General features: G+C 39.9%; 1 protein-coding gene across 1 annotated transcript in view; it reads right to left on the bottom strand.

Moving 5' to 3' along the window:
* Positions 1-18609, bottom strand: part of ZMAT4 (zinc finger matrin-type 4) — a 287868-nt gene that overhangs the window by 202319 nt on the left and 66940 nt on the right. Inside the window, exon 3 of the mRNA XM_075215932.1 lies at positions 18104-18196. Coding sequence (XP_075072033.1) covers positions 18104-18196 — 93 coding nt within the window. The remainder of the gene's footprint in view (positions 1-18103; positions 18197-18609) is intronic.

Below are 18609 nucleotides of genomic sequence, written 5' to 3'. Positions count from 1 at the left end.
GCAAGGGCCCGGGCCGGGCCCCCTGACATGCCGGGCCCGGGTAATTAGTACCCGCTCCCCCCCCCCTCTCGGCGGCCCTGGGTGCAAGAGCTTCACAGTCCTTACAAATAAACAAAAACTATATATTTATTTCCCTTGCATGTGTGTGTCTATGAATTTTAGTTTTCCAAACAGGCTCAAAATTCATGACTATTTATTTTGTTATTAGACGTCCAAAGAGTCCACCTCTGCCGCAAGGCTCGGGCGGACCGGACCCCCTTCTCCCCAAGGCAGGCCAAAGTTCCTCCGGAAAACTGTTTTTTTTAGCTCCCCCAGGAGTAGGGAGCCTCCGACGACTAGGGGACACCCGGTAAGGGTCTATACCCAAACCCCGAAAACAAAAACGTGCCTCACGAATAGAAAAAATGCTCAACAATGTGTACAGTGTGGTGGAAGTGTAAAATAAATAAATAAATAGTGCAAATTAAGGCCCCAGCTTCTCGGCCCGGGCATATAAAAGATTGTCCCTGGCCTGGCCAAAAGGCTAGGGCAAGTAAAAATGGTGCCACCTGGAATTTAAGTGCTAAGTGCCGTACACTGTGCTCCATCACCAGTGCATTTTCAGGCAATCCCAGCTCAGGCCATACCATGGGTACATAGCATCTTGGGGCTCAGGCAGACGGCCTCTTGGCCAGAGGACCAGGTGATGGCGTTTCGTCTACAGAGGGTGCCTTTAAAACCCACTGCGTAAATAGGTATTTACACCCGATCTCAACCAAAAGGTCATTAGGGGCAAGCACCCACAGAACTGACACTACCTAGTCTGAGTAGAGCCTAAAATCCTACCCCACAAGAATACCACATGCTAAGGTGAATGTGCAGGTCTGCAAACTCCCCCGCACAATATATAACTTCCGCCACACTCTGACAAAGCCTTCAACCACACCAGCCATATACAAAGACGGCTCTCTCTGAAAACACAAAACATTTACCTCACATAATTGGCATGGGTTATTATTTGGAGAAGTATAGGCGTTTTAAATTTAAAGCCAATGCATAATTGAACCATTCCATTACCGGCAGCTCACGTTGCCCTTTTATCAACTGAAACAAGCAATTTGTACCTTCATAATGGAAAATCAATGATCAATATATATCTTATAAGGAGCGTCCTTTCAAATCTTCAACACATTTACACTCAATTAAATCTGAATAACTGTTTTCAGCAAAATTCATTGTCCGTGACCAGAAACGCTTCCTTATTATAATCTCAAGTCTGAATAAAAAAATAAAAAAATAAAGAGCATTATCAAATCCTCATTATCACTTCTATAAATGGAAGAAAACAGCGAGCAACTAAACACATAAAACATCATGCCCAGGAGGGGAAAAGGATAATAAGGAGGATACGAGGATACAAAGCAAACGTTTCTATCATCATTAATACAGATTTCTATGTTCTGTGCACGCTCATTTAAAAGCAGATACCCTGAAGGACTGGGGAATTATATTTTGCAAGGAAACCTTTAGTGTCACCTCTGAAGTTAACAGGAGAATAACCCCAAGCAGAACAATTTCGTAAGAGCTAGTAGTAATGATCTGTAGCACAGTTAATGGAATATTCTGTGGTCCCCGCCCATTAGCAAGTTTAAAGGGTAAAATAACTGAAAAATTATTTCAACTAATGAAAATCAATATGCTGGGTACCAAAATATACTGTAAGATTTGAGAGAAGTTACCCTTTAAATGTCATGTGAACACAGTGTTACTGTTTTTACTTTATATTCCTGAATTGATATTAATAATATCTGAAAATATTGTTATTCGCTTCTCTTCTGCCTTATGTTTCGGGAAAAACAGTTACATCTGTCAGCATCCCCTGCTGGGATGCTTTGCAATGTGTAGCAACATTTTGCAACAAAATAAACAAAATAACAATTATTATAGCATTAATATATAATCATGGTAGAAATCTCAAGACCTCTTGCCACTGGCAAACATGACCGTCCTTCAACATTTCCATTATCTGAACCTCGTATGTCTTACAGTTCTGGAGAAGGCTTTTGGTCTTGTGCTGCATGAGCCCTCTTGTGGTTACCCACCAGCTCAAAGTAGTTGTGTGCCTGGAATATTCGTCTGGCATCATGCTCACTGCTGGACACAGAGCCAGGACACTTATTCCCTGTGTCCACAGAAGGTGTGGCAGCAGCATGCCCCACCAACAAGGCCGTGGAAATCACCAGAGTAGGAACAGAGATGACAGCAGCAACGTCGGTTGAATTAACTGAGTCTGCCAGCTGAACTGAGATAGTATTCAATTTGATCTTGGGCTGCCTGACAAGTTCTGGTCTGTTTCACTGAATAGGAAAGGGACTCCCAAAATAGTTGGTGATCTCCCGGACTTCCAAAAATTCTGCCAATCTCCTGGTGCCTAAGTAAATAAGTTATAAACAACTTATAAAAATTGTTTTTTTTCTTCCAGAAGGCAGTAGAAATATGAATACAAAATAAATTACCAAGCTTCTTATAAACTAAGTCTATCTATTAAGCTTCTGTTCTCAACTCTCCCCAAAGTCTCCAGTTCATCTCACAGTTGTGTCTGTTAGTACCTGACTCATTGTAATACCCACAGGTGCTACTTATTACTTCCTCTTTGATTCTGTGAGAAGATCTGCAAGACATATACTGCTGGGGTGCCCGAGGACAGGGTTGATAAACACTGGTTGAAGAAATGAAGGCATATTTTACTCTTGTTTGTGCAATCTCACATTGATTGTTCGGTTTAAAAAGCCTGACCATGCTTCCTCAGGGGAGACTCTCTAGATGTATCCTCAGTGCATTATTAACGGGACAACAGGAAGCAGGGACAGGCCGCCGCTTCACCAGGCTTGCTAAGAGTCGTTCAATATTCCAGATACCCAAGGGTTAGTGTTAACAAACAAACTTCAGCGTGCTTTCAGACATAAATTAGAAGGCAACTACATACTTTTATTTCACACCTACATATATTTTATCAGTCTCAGTTTCAACCAAAGTTTCTCTGTAACCTTCAATTTTCTTATTTTAAGGATCCTCCTCTGAAGGGTTCTTTAATGCCACCTCAGCATCTTGGTATTTTTCTGCCAACGTTGAAAATTCCGCAGTCAGCAATGTTGTCCTGCCGAGCAGACACCTGGGGTGGATATCTGCAGCTAAAGTTTGCTAACAGAAGTTTTTGCCAAGAGGAGCCCTCATTGTATTATTAAGTAAAGGAAAACAGAAGATAAGGGCAAGGATAGGTTTCCACCTTCAAAATTAGTAAAATAACTGTGCAAACATTAATGAAGCATAATTCACTTATACGGAAGCTAAAGAAATATTTGTGAGCATTTTAAAAGAGCATTATTTTTGCAATTGTTATTTAAATATTAATAGATGTGAAGTGTTGGACATTTTTCCAAGCTAGACTATGGAATGTAAAAACAACAAAATTGAAAGAGGGTTTTAAGGGAGAATTGCTGCCTGCAGAGTTTTGCATGTGTCCAGGGAAAGTTTAGTTGCATGGTGAATGAAGTATACACATCAAGGGGTATTTTTACTAATCTGCGTGTTTGAAAAAGTGGAGATGCTGCCTATAGCAACCAATCAGATTCTAGCTATCATTTATTTAGTGCATTCTACAAAATGACAGCTAGAATCTGATTGGTTTCTATCAGCAACATCTCCACTTTTTCAAACATGCAGATTAGTAAATATACCCCCAAGCCTTATTCATTAAAGCGTGTAACTGGCAATAAGTTGCGTATGATGCGCAAAATCACTCTGCACATGCCCAGAATCGGATTATACACCACAGAACACAGCAACATCCAATTCATCTTCAAGCAACAGGACTTTTACTACAGCCTACAATTTCAGAGGCAGAATGGGGAGGGGAATGGACGAATGCACGTAGTCAATGTACAGTGAGAGTGCGCCAAGCTCAAGCTCCGATTCATGCTTTGGGCATCTCTAAGATACGTGATTTTCAGTTGTATCATTCGTTGTCATTGACATTAATGACTATGGGCCTGATTCATTAAGAAAAGTTAAGTAAAAAAATTGAGTAAGAAGTCTCCTGAACAAAACCATGTTACAATGCAAGGGGTGCAAATTAGTTTTCTATTTTGCACATAAGTTAAATACTGTCTGTAGCACGCAGATATCAACTTTAAATTTCAGTGTACAAATAAGCTATCAAGCATTTGCGTGGTACATGAAAAACAGGCAGTATTTAATTTATGTGCAAAATACAATACTAATTTGCACCCCTTGCATTGTAACATGGCATTGTCCAGGAGACTACTTACTCAATTTTTTACTTAACTTTCCTTAATGAATCAGGCCCTATATTATTAACAGTTGACATGAATTGAATAGTTTTTTTTTCAGAGCGTTCTTTTGTGACTTGATATTCAACATATGCATTAGACGTATTCTGCAGTGTCATGTCTGTTAGGGCAGAGCCCTAGACCCGTATTCATCACCAGACGTATCTTCTGCTTCTTGCTGAATACAGACGTGCGTATGCCAAATGCACGTGCGTTTTTTAAAAAACACACGTTACATTTGTTTTGCATTAGGTAATGAATGAGGCCCATCATGTGGAATAGGGATCCTTAATCCCTATAGGGGAGAATATAGAATGTTCCTATTCAATGCTGGATGAATTATGAGCGCTACTTGTCATGGCAGTGTTCAAAATTAAGGCCATGCGTAGTTCTCCGCCGGATTAATCCTGTCTTTTCCACATAACATGTATACTACAAATTGTCGTAAGATATATACTAGATGAGTAAACACAACTAAACAACTAAGAAGAGATTTTACCAAGGATACATGGAAAACATTGGATATTTGTAACAATTTGACACAAAAGTAATAGATAACACAAATAAATAAACAATACAAACAAAAAAGAGTAGACTAGATGGATCTGTAGGTACTTTTCTGCCACCAAACTCTATGGCTCTATGTTTTGTGCACACACTGCTCAAACTATACTGTATTCAATATGATGTTTCTGAAGAACCCTGAAGGCAAGTTTTTAGATGGGTCAATTATGTGAGGGATTTGTCCCTCTGACTCAGGATCACTGCAATTAAATGACTGGGAAAAGACAACTTAAATTTTTGGAGCTTGGGAAAAGTCAATAAGATTTTGAGCCGAGAGAAGATTGGGATCAGACTATTGGAGGTATTGCATTTCTTGTGATCATTATAAATTGTGATAGTCCTTCTGAATGCCCACATTCTTTTAATGTTCAAGTTTCCCAACTTCTGTGGACATTGGTTTACAAAGTGAACTTTTAGTTCCACAAAGACTCGGAGGGATATGAACATCCCATTTGTATAGGTTCTTCAGTGGATGAAAGTAAAGATTGTATGAAGCTGGGAAACATTGCATCTCTAGGTAGGTTTAAAAGCAGAACAACCTACAGCACAAGGAAATCAAATCATCAAGTGTTGCTGGGAGATCCCGAGATGCCAAATCATCCTTAATAAGTTCGGGGAACCTTGTCAGAAGGTGGCAACTAAAGCCTCGCTGTCCCAGCCCAATTCTGAGGCCAAGGTCCATAATTCCACAGCATATTGTCCTGCAGTCACGGTGTCTTATCTAAGAGGTCAGATGCAGAAGAAACCCAACTGGGTTACATAGTTACATACATAGTAACATAGTTGATGAGGTTGAAAAAAGACACCAGTCCATCAAGTTCAACCTATATTGGATCTCCTGCGATCCTGCACTTATATTTGAAATTAATCCAGAGTAGGCAACCGCCCATCTGTTTCAATTTTGAAAATCCCCCCAGACTCAATATTGCAATCCAATTTTTACCCTATATCCACTACTATCTTTTATTTTAAATTAACGGTCGTATCCCTGGATACACCTTTCCGCTAAAAATTTGTCTAACCCTTTCTTAAACATATCTATTGAATCTGCCATCACAACCTTCCCTGGCAATGAATTCCATATCTTGACTGCCCTTACTGTAAAGAACCCCTTCCTTTGCTGGTTGCTCAAAGACCTTAAGGAATGGCGACATAAAGGCAGAAATAATACAATAAAGGACTATTCCTCTTACCATAAAGAGGAGACCGAGGCATAGGCTTGACCAGATAACAGGGAGATCACGGCTACATTAGCCTGTTCAGAGACACCATTTTCAGGTTGGAGCACAATGTGAATCGAGCATTGTTTGAAATACCCACGGTGATGAAGGGGTGCAGGAATGCACAGGTTAGGCATGGATTGTGCAGGAAAAGACATAATGGGTGCATAAACTGTGGAAGGACTTGAAACCAAAACACCAGAGGGAGGAACCATAGAGGTCTGAGTGCATCCATACTATTCGAAAAAAATCCTTGCAGAAAATGTATTATTTGGTCCTTTTTGATTTTCTATAACTTCACTCACTCAGAGAGATCCTGAGGAGTCGTGGCTGGAAGCAGAATGTCAGTGGGGTCCACATCTTGAGCAACAAAATGCCCCAGATGTGGACTCACTATGCTTCTAAAAATGTTGCTAAATCTGAGGCATGGAGTCTAACAGAAACCCCGGTTATCACCAGGTACCCCCACTAGGGGATGATGGACTTCATACCACAGTTGCTGCCTTCAGAACTAGCCTCCAAAGGCAGCAGTTGGCTACAAAGAAGGATGTCATACATATTATGTTGTATATTGAGTTACGTAATAGTTTCGTTAAGAATAGCTTATGCATTTAAAGACGACAGTTGACTGCTGATCTATTTAAAGAAACTCTGAACACTATATATTTTTAAATTTTTCTTTGTCTAATGTAAATATGGAAGGATAACTGTATAACATTATCTTGTTATAGGCTTTGTATGCTGGTGCAGAGCTCAGTGTTCAGTTCAGTTGCCGTAAACTGTCTTTCTCTTCAGTGTAATCATCTCCTCCCATATCTCTCCTGTCAATCCTCTTGAGATTGTGCTATTTTTTACTGGAGAGCCCTAGACTAGTAACAGCGAAAAAGCACATAAAACAGGTGCAGTATTTTTTTATCAACACGTGTCCCCGGTTGCCTGTGAAAGAGGGTTAGTCCTGGAAACACACAATAGGAACTCAGATCCTGGTTAACCTAGTTCAAACTTTACCAATTGTGATTATTCTGCTCATTTACTACTTGGCCGATGCAAGTGCAATTTACTTTATTTCTAATTAATTAAAAAACTGCATGTGATCTATATGGATTTCTACTTTTCTTTGTCTAGCGCTCTCCAATAATAATAAAAAACACATAACCAATTCATTGTTGCGCTGGTGTTACTGATATATTACATGATGCCTAATGAGGATCCGCTGAACGTGGTTATGTTTAAGCCCGACTTAAGGCAGGCTCATCTTCTGTTACTACATGCAGAGAGCTCGCTATCCCGGACTGGGAAAATTATCAAATCTTATTGAGAGTAATAATCCTTTCATAATACAATACTTTAGGGGTGAGGCCTTGTGCTAATGGATTTGTGACAAAATTGTACGAAAGGAATAATGTCCTAGAAAGGACCACAAATGTAACAGAGGAGGCATTGGAGCAGCATATAAAATCCCATAAGTGTTGCTCATAGCCCGCACAGAGGAATTACATACCACTATGACCATCATATACAATCTTTTGAAATCAAGACGCTTTTTGTGATTACATATCGGAACAAACTCGTTTGCAGGATTATTTTCACTTAGTTTATTGCTGCTGTTATACCTTATTCTAAATGAAAGCATCAGGAAGAGCGGGTGAAACTCATTTCCGCAGCGTACATACTGCTTCATTCTATTGCTGCCGCTTTCACCATTTCTTATAATCATTTCGCCTGTGTCTTTCACTGTCTTTGTTTTGCCTGCAGCTTTTTTATTTATCAGTCACATATTTTCATCGGTTACCTGCTGTTTCCCACCAGATCTTACAACATCTATAATCTTATGTTTTCTAAGCTTGTTGTTCATTACTACAAAAAAATTCAGTCTTCATGATGACAGTCACCCACTTTAAACAATATTGTGCCTAAATCCATGTGCACTCAGGTTCATTGTATTTGGCAGGAGATCCGGATCCATGCGAAATAGCAGGAGAGATCCGCTGTGAATGAAAGGGGCTGCTGATTGGAGTAGTGACAGGTCCTCCAATCAGCAGCCGGTTTCATTCACAGGTGTTTTGTTAGATCTTTCCTGAGCCAAGCAGTGCTAAATTTGATATCACGACCAATTGCAAGAAAGAGTGGATTTCAATTATCTGCCAGAAAAGGCTCCAATGGAGCACCCCAATTTTCACTAAGAACCGCCGCAATGTGGTATGGGCTTTGCTGCCGGGAGCTCGCAGGTTGCAGCCCTCTGAATTGCTTTCTAGAGTGATGGCCAGAGATAGTCGCAGAAGAACGCAATCAACTATAGCGTTGGGTCAACAGTCCAAGGTCTGGTCCACCAGCGGACTTGAGAAGTGCCAATTCAGAATCCAAGATCATGGTCAAATTCTAGTGGAGGTCAAACACAGGGGTAACGATAGGAGAAGACAAGTAAAGATAATACAGGGAATAGGAGTAGGTAGCTGTGGTGGAGAACCTGTTGCTCTGACACTGAGTAGTGTTCAGAGGCTGTTTAAGTACTATTCCAGATTTGCATTCTTCGCCCTAGGACTAGTGGTCACATGACCGAAAGTATTGAATGCGGAAGTCCCGCTTATGTGTAGAATACAGCCAGCATTATCTGAATGCAGAGAGAGACGTCGTTGGAGCCATGGAGGAAGCGACACCTGAACGGGACCCAGAGGTCAGTGTTCGGCTTCCTGACAGGTGGTCAGCAGAGATTCTAGAAATACAGTATATGAGTGCTGGACCCTGCTAAGTACAAACAACATTATTATAGGCAAGGAGGGGTTATTTAGGCACAATACTATTTAAAGTTTAAAACCCCTTTAATCTAAAGCCCATTCACTTCCACTATTCCACTATTAAACTGTACTATGATATATTACACCTAGAACTGCCCAACGTGGCCAAATGTCACAACACATCAACATCTAACAACTGCAATATGGTCTATCATGTATAATTAATCACTACATCATTAAGAGTGGTTGCAGCATGCAGACTGCACAAAATGTGAACTTAAAGCATGATCAGAATCCTTAGAAGTGATGGGATGAAACATTTAATGGGAATGTAAGTGACTGGAATGTGATAGTGTTACAATGAAGGCAGTAGGAGAAGTGGCAGTATGACATACCACCGTATACACCTCACTTCTACCACTGTATATATATGTATAATGTAAGTGACTAGAATGTGATAGTGTTACAATGAAGGCAGTAGTAGAAGTGGCAGTATGACATACCACTGTATACACCCCACTTCTACCACTGTATATATATGTATAATGTAAGTGACTGGAATGTGATAGTGTTACAATGAGGGCAGTAGGAGAAGTGGCAGTATGACATACCACTGTATACACATCACTTCTACCACTATATATATATATGTATAATGTAAGTAACTAGAATGTGATAGTGTTACAATGAAGGCAGTAGTAGAAGTGGCAGTATGACATACCACTGTATACACCTCACTTCTATCACTGTATATATATGTATAATGTAAGTGACTAGAATGTGATAGTGTTACAATGAAGGCAGTAGTAGAAGTGGCAGTATGACATACCACTGTATACACCTCACTTCTACCACTGTATATATATGTATAATGTAAGTGACTGGAATGTGATAGTGTTACAATGAAGGCAGTAGTAGAAGTAGCAGTATGACATACCACTGTATACACCCCCACTTCTACCACTGTATATATATATGTATAATGTAAGTGACTAGAATGTGATAGTGTTACAATGAAGGCAGTAGTAGAAGTGGCAGTATGACATACCCCTGTATACACCCCACTTCTACCACTGTATATATATGTATAATGTAAGTGACTAGAATGTGATAGTGTTACAATGAAGGCAGTAGTAGAAGTGACAGTATGACATACCACTGTATACACCTCACTTCTACCACTGTATATATATGTATAATGTAAGTGACTAGAATGTGATAGTGTTACAATGACGGCAGTAGGAGAAGAGGCAGTATGACATACCACTGTATACACCCCACTTCTACCAGTATTGAATGCGGAAGTCCCGCTTATGTGTAGAATACAGCCAGCATTATCTGAATGCAGAGAGAGACGTCGTTGGAGCCATGGAGGAAGCGACACCTGAACGGGACCCAGAGGTCAGTGTTCGGCTTCCTGACAGGTGGTCAGCAGAGATTCTAGAAATACAGTATATGAGTGCTGGACCCTGCTAAGTACAAACAACATTATTATAGGCAAGGAGGGGTTATTTAGGCACAATACTATTTAAAGTTTAAAACCCCTTTAATTTAAAGCACATTCACTTCCACTATTAGGTTTATCACTGTTGTGAGTCATCTTCCATCTGATATATTCATTTATTGTTATTGATTGGATATAGAAATGCCCAATACAACTGTAAAATGTTTGTATGTTGTGTACTTCTACAGATAAGGTTTCTGCTCCTGTTTTGCAATGGATGTAAATCCACACACTACTGCTCTGTAACTAGGAGGTGATTAGGAGGTCAATTTGGACGTTTTCCCAAAAATGATTAATGTTTGAAATTATTTGCCTTTTTATCTGTATACACCATGTCTCTTGCCGACAGCCTATCTCTCATGCCACTGGGGCAGGAAATTTAAATAGCTGTTTGTACAAGCTTCAGATCACCATGTGCCAAACATCGTCTGGTGTGGTGTAAAGCACACCGCCATTGGACTCTGGAGCAGTGGAAATGCGTTCTCTGGAGAGACGAATCACGCTTCACCATGTGGCAGTGTGACAGATGAATATAGGTTTGGCGGATGCCAGGTGAACACTTCCTAACTGAATGCGTACTGCGGAATGCAACGTTTTTGATGCTACAGCCTACAATGACATTCCAGTGCTTTCAACCCTGTGGAAAGAGTTTGGGGAAGGCCCTTTCCTGTTACAACATGGCAATGCTCCTGTGCACAAGGCGAGATTCAAAAACAAGGTTTCTGGAGTCTGGTGTGGAAGGACTTGACTGGCCTAAACAAAGTCCTGACCTCAACCCCATTAAACACCTTTAGGATGAATCTGAACGCCGCTTATCACCCAACGTCAGTGCTTGACCTCACTAATGCTCTTGTGGCTGAATGGAAGCAAATCCCCACAGCCATGTTCTAATATCAAGTGGAAAACCTTCCTAGATGATCGGAGGCTGTTATAGAGACCAACTCCATATTAATGTGCATGGTTTTAGAATTAGGTGTTCAACAAGCACATATGGATGTGATGTATATACCATACACAGTGTTTCCAGCTTCAGTCCCCCCAGACATCCTTAACACCTGGACTGTGGATTGAAGTTTGGAGATGGAAAACACCTCCTTTACAGAATCTGGGATATCTAGAATTATATTTACATTTACTATGTAGCTGAGTGCAAACCATAATTGTTTGTTATCATTATCTGCAAATGAATGCAAACATCTTATTATATACAGTGCATTATTTACAGAGTATTTTATAAGCCAACTTCCAATTTAGTTTAGTGGTCCTTTAACGGCTAATAATCAGCACCAACAAAGGATTGTGTTTCACCAGTGTTGAAGGATCTGTTGATCCCTATGCCAAGCTGTATAAGACCCCTTCAAGCCAACAGTTCCCTTTAAAAAAAAAACACAGATACCAATACATAGCTTCCAGTATGGCTGAGATTAACAAACTAGACATCTCCATACAAAATTCTAGAAACCAAAAAAAACAAACATCTATTTTGATATTTTTAAAACAAATCACTGGATATAACTATAATTTTAAGAACAGCAATGTTGAAGGGGCTGTCCAGCGTTTAAAAATAGGAATAATACAGCACCTAACCAAATCAGATGTATTTTAAAACACAAATATTATTTTCAATTATTCTTCATACTGTCACCAGCTGCGGCGGCTCCAGGCACCGCCGCGCCTCGCTTCCACCTCTGGCCCAGCGTCCCAGCCGTCGTCATGATGACCGGGACGTCACTTCCGATTTTGTTACAGCGCCGCGTCCCGGCATCCTGGGCAGCTGAGCGCGTGCGCATATGATTAATTAATCATCAGCCCCCTGTGGCTGATGATCTCCTGCTGTGTCCCTAATCCTCCTATTGGTTCCTGCCAGTATATTAAGCAGGGAGGGCCAAACCTCCCTGCCGGTTATAGTCCCTGCTTCCCTGCATACTGCCCTGCTGTGTTGTTGCTCCTTGCTTTCTATTGCTATCTTGACTGCTGACCCCTTGCCTGGATATTGACTTTGTGGATTGCCTGTGACCCTTGACCTCTTGCCTGGATTCTGACTCTCATTATCTGCCTGTGACCCTGACCCATTGCATGGATACTGACGCTACCGTATTGCCTGTGACCTATTTGACCCCCGGCCTGGACCTAGACGCTGCCGTTTTGCCGGCGACCCTCAATACCTCTGCCGGGATCTTCACTCCACCTCTGCGGGAACACCAGCGCTACGTTCTCAGGTTATCAGCTCCTACTACTAGAGTACAAGACCTGGGGGCATCCGAGTACCTGTGAGCGAATCTAGCTCTACGGGAAAAGCGGTTCCTATAGGTGAAGACCTCTGAAGCGGTTCTGGAGCTGATACTTGGGGCGTGAGCCGTCACACATCTATAGACAGCTGGAGTGTGTGGGGACTGGGGTCATCAGGTGTCGGTATATTATACTTGCCAACTGTCCCTAATTATCAAGGGCTGTACCAGGTTTTTAATTTTTTGTCCCTATTTTTCAACATAAGCCAAATGCACATAGCAATTCCTCTTTATTACAAATACTTGATGCAATACTTTTCCTAATCTCTGGGCTTTATTAGTTAATGTCTATTTAACAGGTGTATTTAAATGAAATAAAAATGCATTGTGATTAAGTTCTGTGAACTTGTCATGCTGGGGATTGTAGTGCACCAACATCTGCCTAGACAGTATCACGTGTGACAGGCTTACATGCACTCACTCAGAAGCACAGTATCCTTGGAAATCATTTTAAACTGTACTATGATATATTACACCTAGAACTGCCCAAACGTGGCCAAATGTCACAACACATCAACATCTAACAACTGCAATATGGTCTATCATGTATAATTAATCACTACATCATTAAGAGTGGTTGCAGCATGCAGACTGCACAAAATGTGAACTTAAAGCATGATCAGAATCCTTAGAAGTGATGGGATGAAACATTTAATGGGAATGTAAGTGACTGGAATGTGATAGTGTTACAATGAAGGCAGTAGGAGAAGTGGCAGTATGACATACCACCGTATACACCTCACTTCTACCACTGTATATATATGTATAATGTAAGTGACTAGAATGTGATAGTGTTACAATGAAGGCAGTAGTAGAAGTGGCAGTATGACATACCACTGTATACACCCCACTTCTACCACTGTATATATATGTATAATGTAAGTGACTGGAATGTGATAGTGTTACAATGAGGGCAGTAGGAGAAGTGGCAGTATGACATACCACTGTATACACATCACTTCTACCACTATATATATATATATGTATAATGTAAGTGACTGGAATGTGATAGTGTTACAATGAAGGCAGTAGTAGAAGTGACAGTATGACATACCACTGTATACACCTCACTTCTACCACTGTATATATATGTATAATGTAAGTGACTAGAATGTGATAGTGTTACAATGAAGGCAGTAGTAGAAGTGGCAGTATGACATACCACTGTATACACCCCACTTCTACCACTGTATATATATGTATAATGTAAGTGACTAGAATGTGATAGTGTTACAATGAAGGCAGTAGGAGAAGTGGCAGTATGACATACCACTGTATACACCCCACTTCTACCACTGTATATATATGTATAATGTAAGTAACTAGAATGTGATAGTGTTACAATGAAGGCAGTAGTAGAAGTGGCGGTATGACATACCACTGTATACACCTCCACTTCTACCACTGTATATATATGTATAATGTAAGTTACTGGAATGTGATAGTGTTACAATGACAGCAGTAGGAGAAGTGGCAGTATGACATACCACTGTATACACCTCACTTCTACCACTATATATATGTATAATGTAAGTTACTGGAATGTGATAGTGTTACAATGAAGGCAGTAGGAGAAGAGGCAGTATGACATACCACCGTATACACCTCACTTCTACCACTGTATATATATGTATAATGTAAGTGACTGGAATGTGATAGTGTTACAATGAGGGCAGTAGTAGAAGTGGCAGTATGACATACCACTGTATACACCCCACTTCTACCACTGTATATATATGTATAATGTAAGTGACTGGAATGTGATAGTGTTACAATGAAGGGAGTAGGAGAAGTGGCAGTATGACATACCACTGTATACACCTCCACTTCTACCACTGTATATATATGTATAATGTAAGTGACTGGAATGTGATAGTGTTACAATGAAGGCAGTAGGAGAAGTGGCAGTATGACATACCACTGTATACACCCCACTTCTACCACTGTATATATATGTATAATGTAAGTGACTAGAATGTGATAGTGTTACAATGAAGGCAGTAGTAGAAGTGGCAGTATGACATACCACTGTATACACCCCACTTCTACCACTGTATATATATGTATAATGTAAGTGACTAGAATGTGATAGTGTTACAATGAAGGCAGTAGTAGAAGTAGCAGTATGACATACCACTGTATACACCCCACTTCTACCACTGTATATATATGTATAATGTAAGTGACTAGAATGTGATAGTGTTACAATGAAGGCAGTAGTAGAAGTGGCAGTATGACATACCACTGTATACACCCCACTTCTACCACTGTATATATATGTATAATGTAAGTGACTAGAATGTGATAGTGTTACAATGAAGGCAGTAGTAGAAGTGGCAGTATGACATACCACTGTATACACCCCACTTCTACCACTGTATATATATGTATAATGTAAGTGACTGGAATGTGATAGTGTTACAATGACGGCACTAGGAGAAGTGGCAGTATGACATACCACTGTATACACCTCACTTCTACCACTGTATATATATGTATAATGTAAGTGACTGGAATGTGATAGTGTTACAATGAAGGCAGTAGTAGAAGTAGCAGTATGACATACCACTGTATACACCTCACTTCTACCACTGTATATATATGTATAATGTAAGTGACTAGAATGTGATAGTGTTACAATGAAGGCAGTAGTAGAAGTGGCAGTATGACATACCACTGTATACACCTCACTTCTACCACTGTATATATATGTATAATGTAAGTGACTGGAATGTGATAGTGTTACAATGAAGGCAGTAGTAGAAGTAGCAGTATGACATACCCCTGTATACACCCCACTTCTACCACTGTATATATATATATATATAATGTAAGTGACTAGAATGTGATAGTGTTACAATGAAGGCAGTAGTAGAAGTGGCAGTATGACATACCACTGTATACACCTCACTTCTACCACTGTATATATATGTATAATGTAAGTGACTAGAATGTGATAGTGTTACAATGACGGCAGTAGTAGAAGTGACAGTATGACATACCACTGTATACACCTCACTTCTACCACTGTATATATATATGTATAATGTAAGTGACTGGAATGTGATAGTGTTACAATGAAGGCAGTAGTAGAAGTAGCAGTATGACATACCCCTGTATACACCCCACTTCTACCACTGTATATATATATATATATAATGTAAGTGACTAGAATGTGATAGTGTTACAATGAAGGCAGTAGTAGAAGTGGCAGTATGACATACCACTGTATACACCTCACTTCTACCACTGTATATATATGTATAATGTAAGTGACTAGAATGTGATAGTGTTACAATGACGGCAGTAGTAGAAGTGACAGTATGACATACCACTGTATACACCTCACTTCTACCACTGTATATATATGTATAATGTAAGTGACTGGAATGTGATAGTGTTACAATGAAGGCAGTAGTAGAAGTAGCAGTATGACATACCCCTGTATACACCCCACTTCTACCACTGTATATATATATATATAATGTAAGTGACTAGAATGTGATAGTGTTACAATGAAGGCAGTAGTAGAAGTGGCAGTATGACATACCACTGTATACACCTCACTTCTACCACTGTATATATATGTATAATGTAAGTGACTAGAATGTGATAGTGTTACAATGAAGGCAGTAGTAGAAGTGGCAGTATGACATACCCCTGTATACACCCCACTTCTACCACTGTATATATATATATAATGTAAGTGACTAGAATGTGATAGTGTTACAATGACGGCAGTAGTAGAAGTGGCAGTATGACATACCACTGTATACACCTCACTTCTACCACTGTATATATATGTATAATGTAAGTGACTAGAATGTGATAGTGTTACAATGACGGCAGTAGGAGAAGAGGCAGTATGACATACCACTGTATACACCCCACTTCTACCACTGTATATATATGTATAATGTAAGTGACTAGAATGTGATAGTGTTACAATGACGGCAGTAGTAGAAGTGACAGTATGACATACCACTGTATACACCCCACTTCTACCACTGTATATATATGTATAATGTAAGTGACTGGAATGTGATAGTGTTACAATGACGGCAGTAGTAGAAGTGGCAGTATGACATACCACTGTATACACCTCACTTCTACCACTGTATATATATATATGTATAATGTAAGTGACTGGAATGTGATAGTGTTACAATGCAGGCAGTAGTAGAAGTAGCAGTATGACATACCACTGTATACACCCCACTTCTACCACTGTATATATATATATGTATAATGTAAGTGACTGGAATGTGATAGTGTTACAATGAAGGCAGTAGTAGAAGTGGCAGTATGACATACCACTGTATACACCCCACTTCTACCACTGTGTATATATGTATAATGTAAGTGACTAGAATGTGATAGTGTTACAATGAAGGCAGTAGGAGAAGTGGCGGTATGACATACCACTGTATACACCTCACTTCTACCACTGTATATATATGTATAATGTAAGTGACTAGAATGTGATAGTGTTACAATGACGGCAGTAGGAGAAGAGGCAGTATGACATACCACTGTATACACCCCACTTCTACCACTGTATATATATGTATAATGTAAGTGACTAGAATGTGATAGTGTTACAATGAAGGCAGTAGTAGAAGTGGCAGTATGACATACCACTGTATACACCCCACTTCTACCACTGTATATATATGTATAATGTAAGTTGATAGAATGTGATAGTGTTACAATGAAGGCAGTAGTAGAAGTGGCAGTATGACATACCACTGTATACACCCCACTTCTACCACTGTATATATATGTATAATGCAGAATTAGTGGCGCTATATAAATAGCTGATGGTGATGATTATAGTATTTTTAATCGTTTACCTGCAACGTTAGTGGTCAGAAAACTAATGACATCATTGGTCGGGACAACCATTACCTGGTATAGCATTACATTGTGTGCAGCTAATGGGTGTTCACTTTTGATATCTACATACTGCATTGTATTGGCACTCCTGTTTAACCATCTCTTCATTTGTATGTCGTATCGAATCCACATACCAGTGAATCTGCCACTGAACACTGATCTCTACATTATTTTATCAGATTAAGGGGTAGATTTATCAATCTAGGTTTGCTAAATATACCCTTAAATCAATAGACAGAACCCTGTATTCATATTACTTTTTTTTGTGCTTTTTAGTTACAATATATGCTTTATATCAATAGGACAGCCTCATTTTCCGCACTCTTAGAAGCAGATTCAGTTTGTTGTTTGGCAGCGCATCCTGTCGGCTAATACGGTACAGATATCTCTGCTCATTTTCCCTCGCGATGTATCTCCATGGACCATTCAGGGCACACATTGCGTCTCCTCGCTCCAAACTGAATTTGCCACTTAGGCCTATTGCTTTTTAATAAAAGAGAACTAAAACAGCCCTCTGGACGCACCCTTAGGCTAAGCGTCGTATATTTAGTGATATTTATCCACTTACTGGGTCATCTGGGCGAAGCTTTTTGGATGGCGGTCCCCCATCTTCCGGGTGTAACATGTAATAAAGTCGGACCTTGTTAGCGTGTTTCTTGCTCTGAAAAAAATATACATAAATGTAAGAATGTTAAGATGCATGTGACAAAAAAAAACAAAAACTATATATAAAAAAAACACATAAAAGTACTGAATCTGTTTTGCAAAGACCCAGAAATTCACACGCTTATCAGGAGCGAGCTGAGGACATCTGTTCTGGGCTTCTCAAGGTTGCCTTGTCCTGGCTTGTGCAGCTGATTAATCATGTCATCTTGTTCCTCCCCAAAACTACATGAGGATGACACTTACTATGTTGCGTTACAAGCATTTTCTTTTTCCAACCAGATGCATGCGAGCGGCACTAGTAGAATTATGATAATGAGCAGTGATCTGTCAGACTGCTGGGTGACTGGTGGTCTATCCTCTCTGCTTGCTATACAAGTCTGATTAGCGCTCGCTCAGAGCAGCCTGCAC

This window comes from Mixophyes fleayi, chromosome 6 (assembly GCF_038048845.1).
Source record: "Mixophyes fleayi isolate aMixFle1 chromosome 6, aMixFle1.hap1, whole genome shotgun sequence".
NCBI lineage: Eukaryota > Metazoa > Chordata > Amphibia > Anura > Limnodynastidae > Mixophyes > Mixophyes fleayi.
Note: the sequence above shows the minus strand (reverse complement) of the source record. Positions and strands in the feature narration are given on the sequence as shown.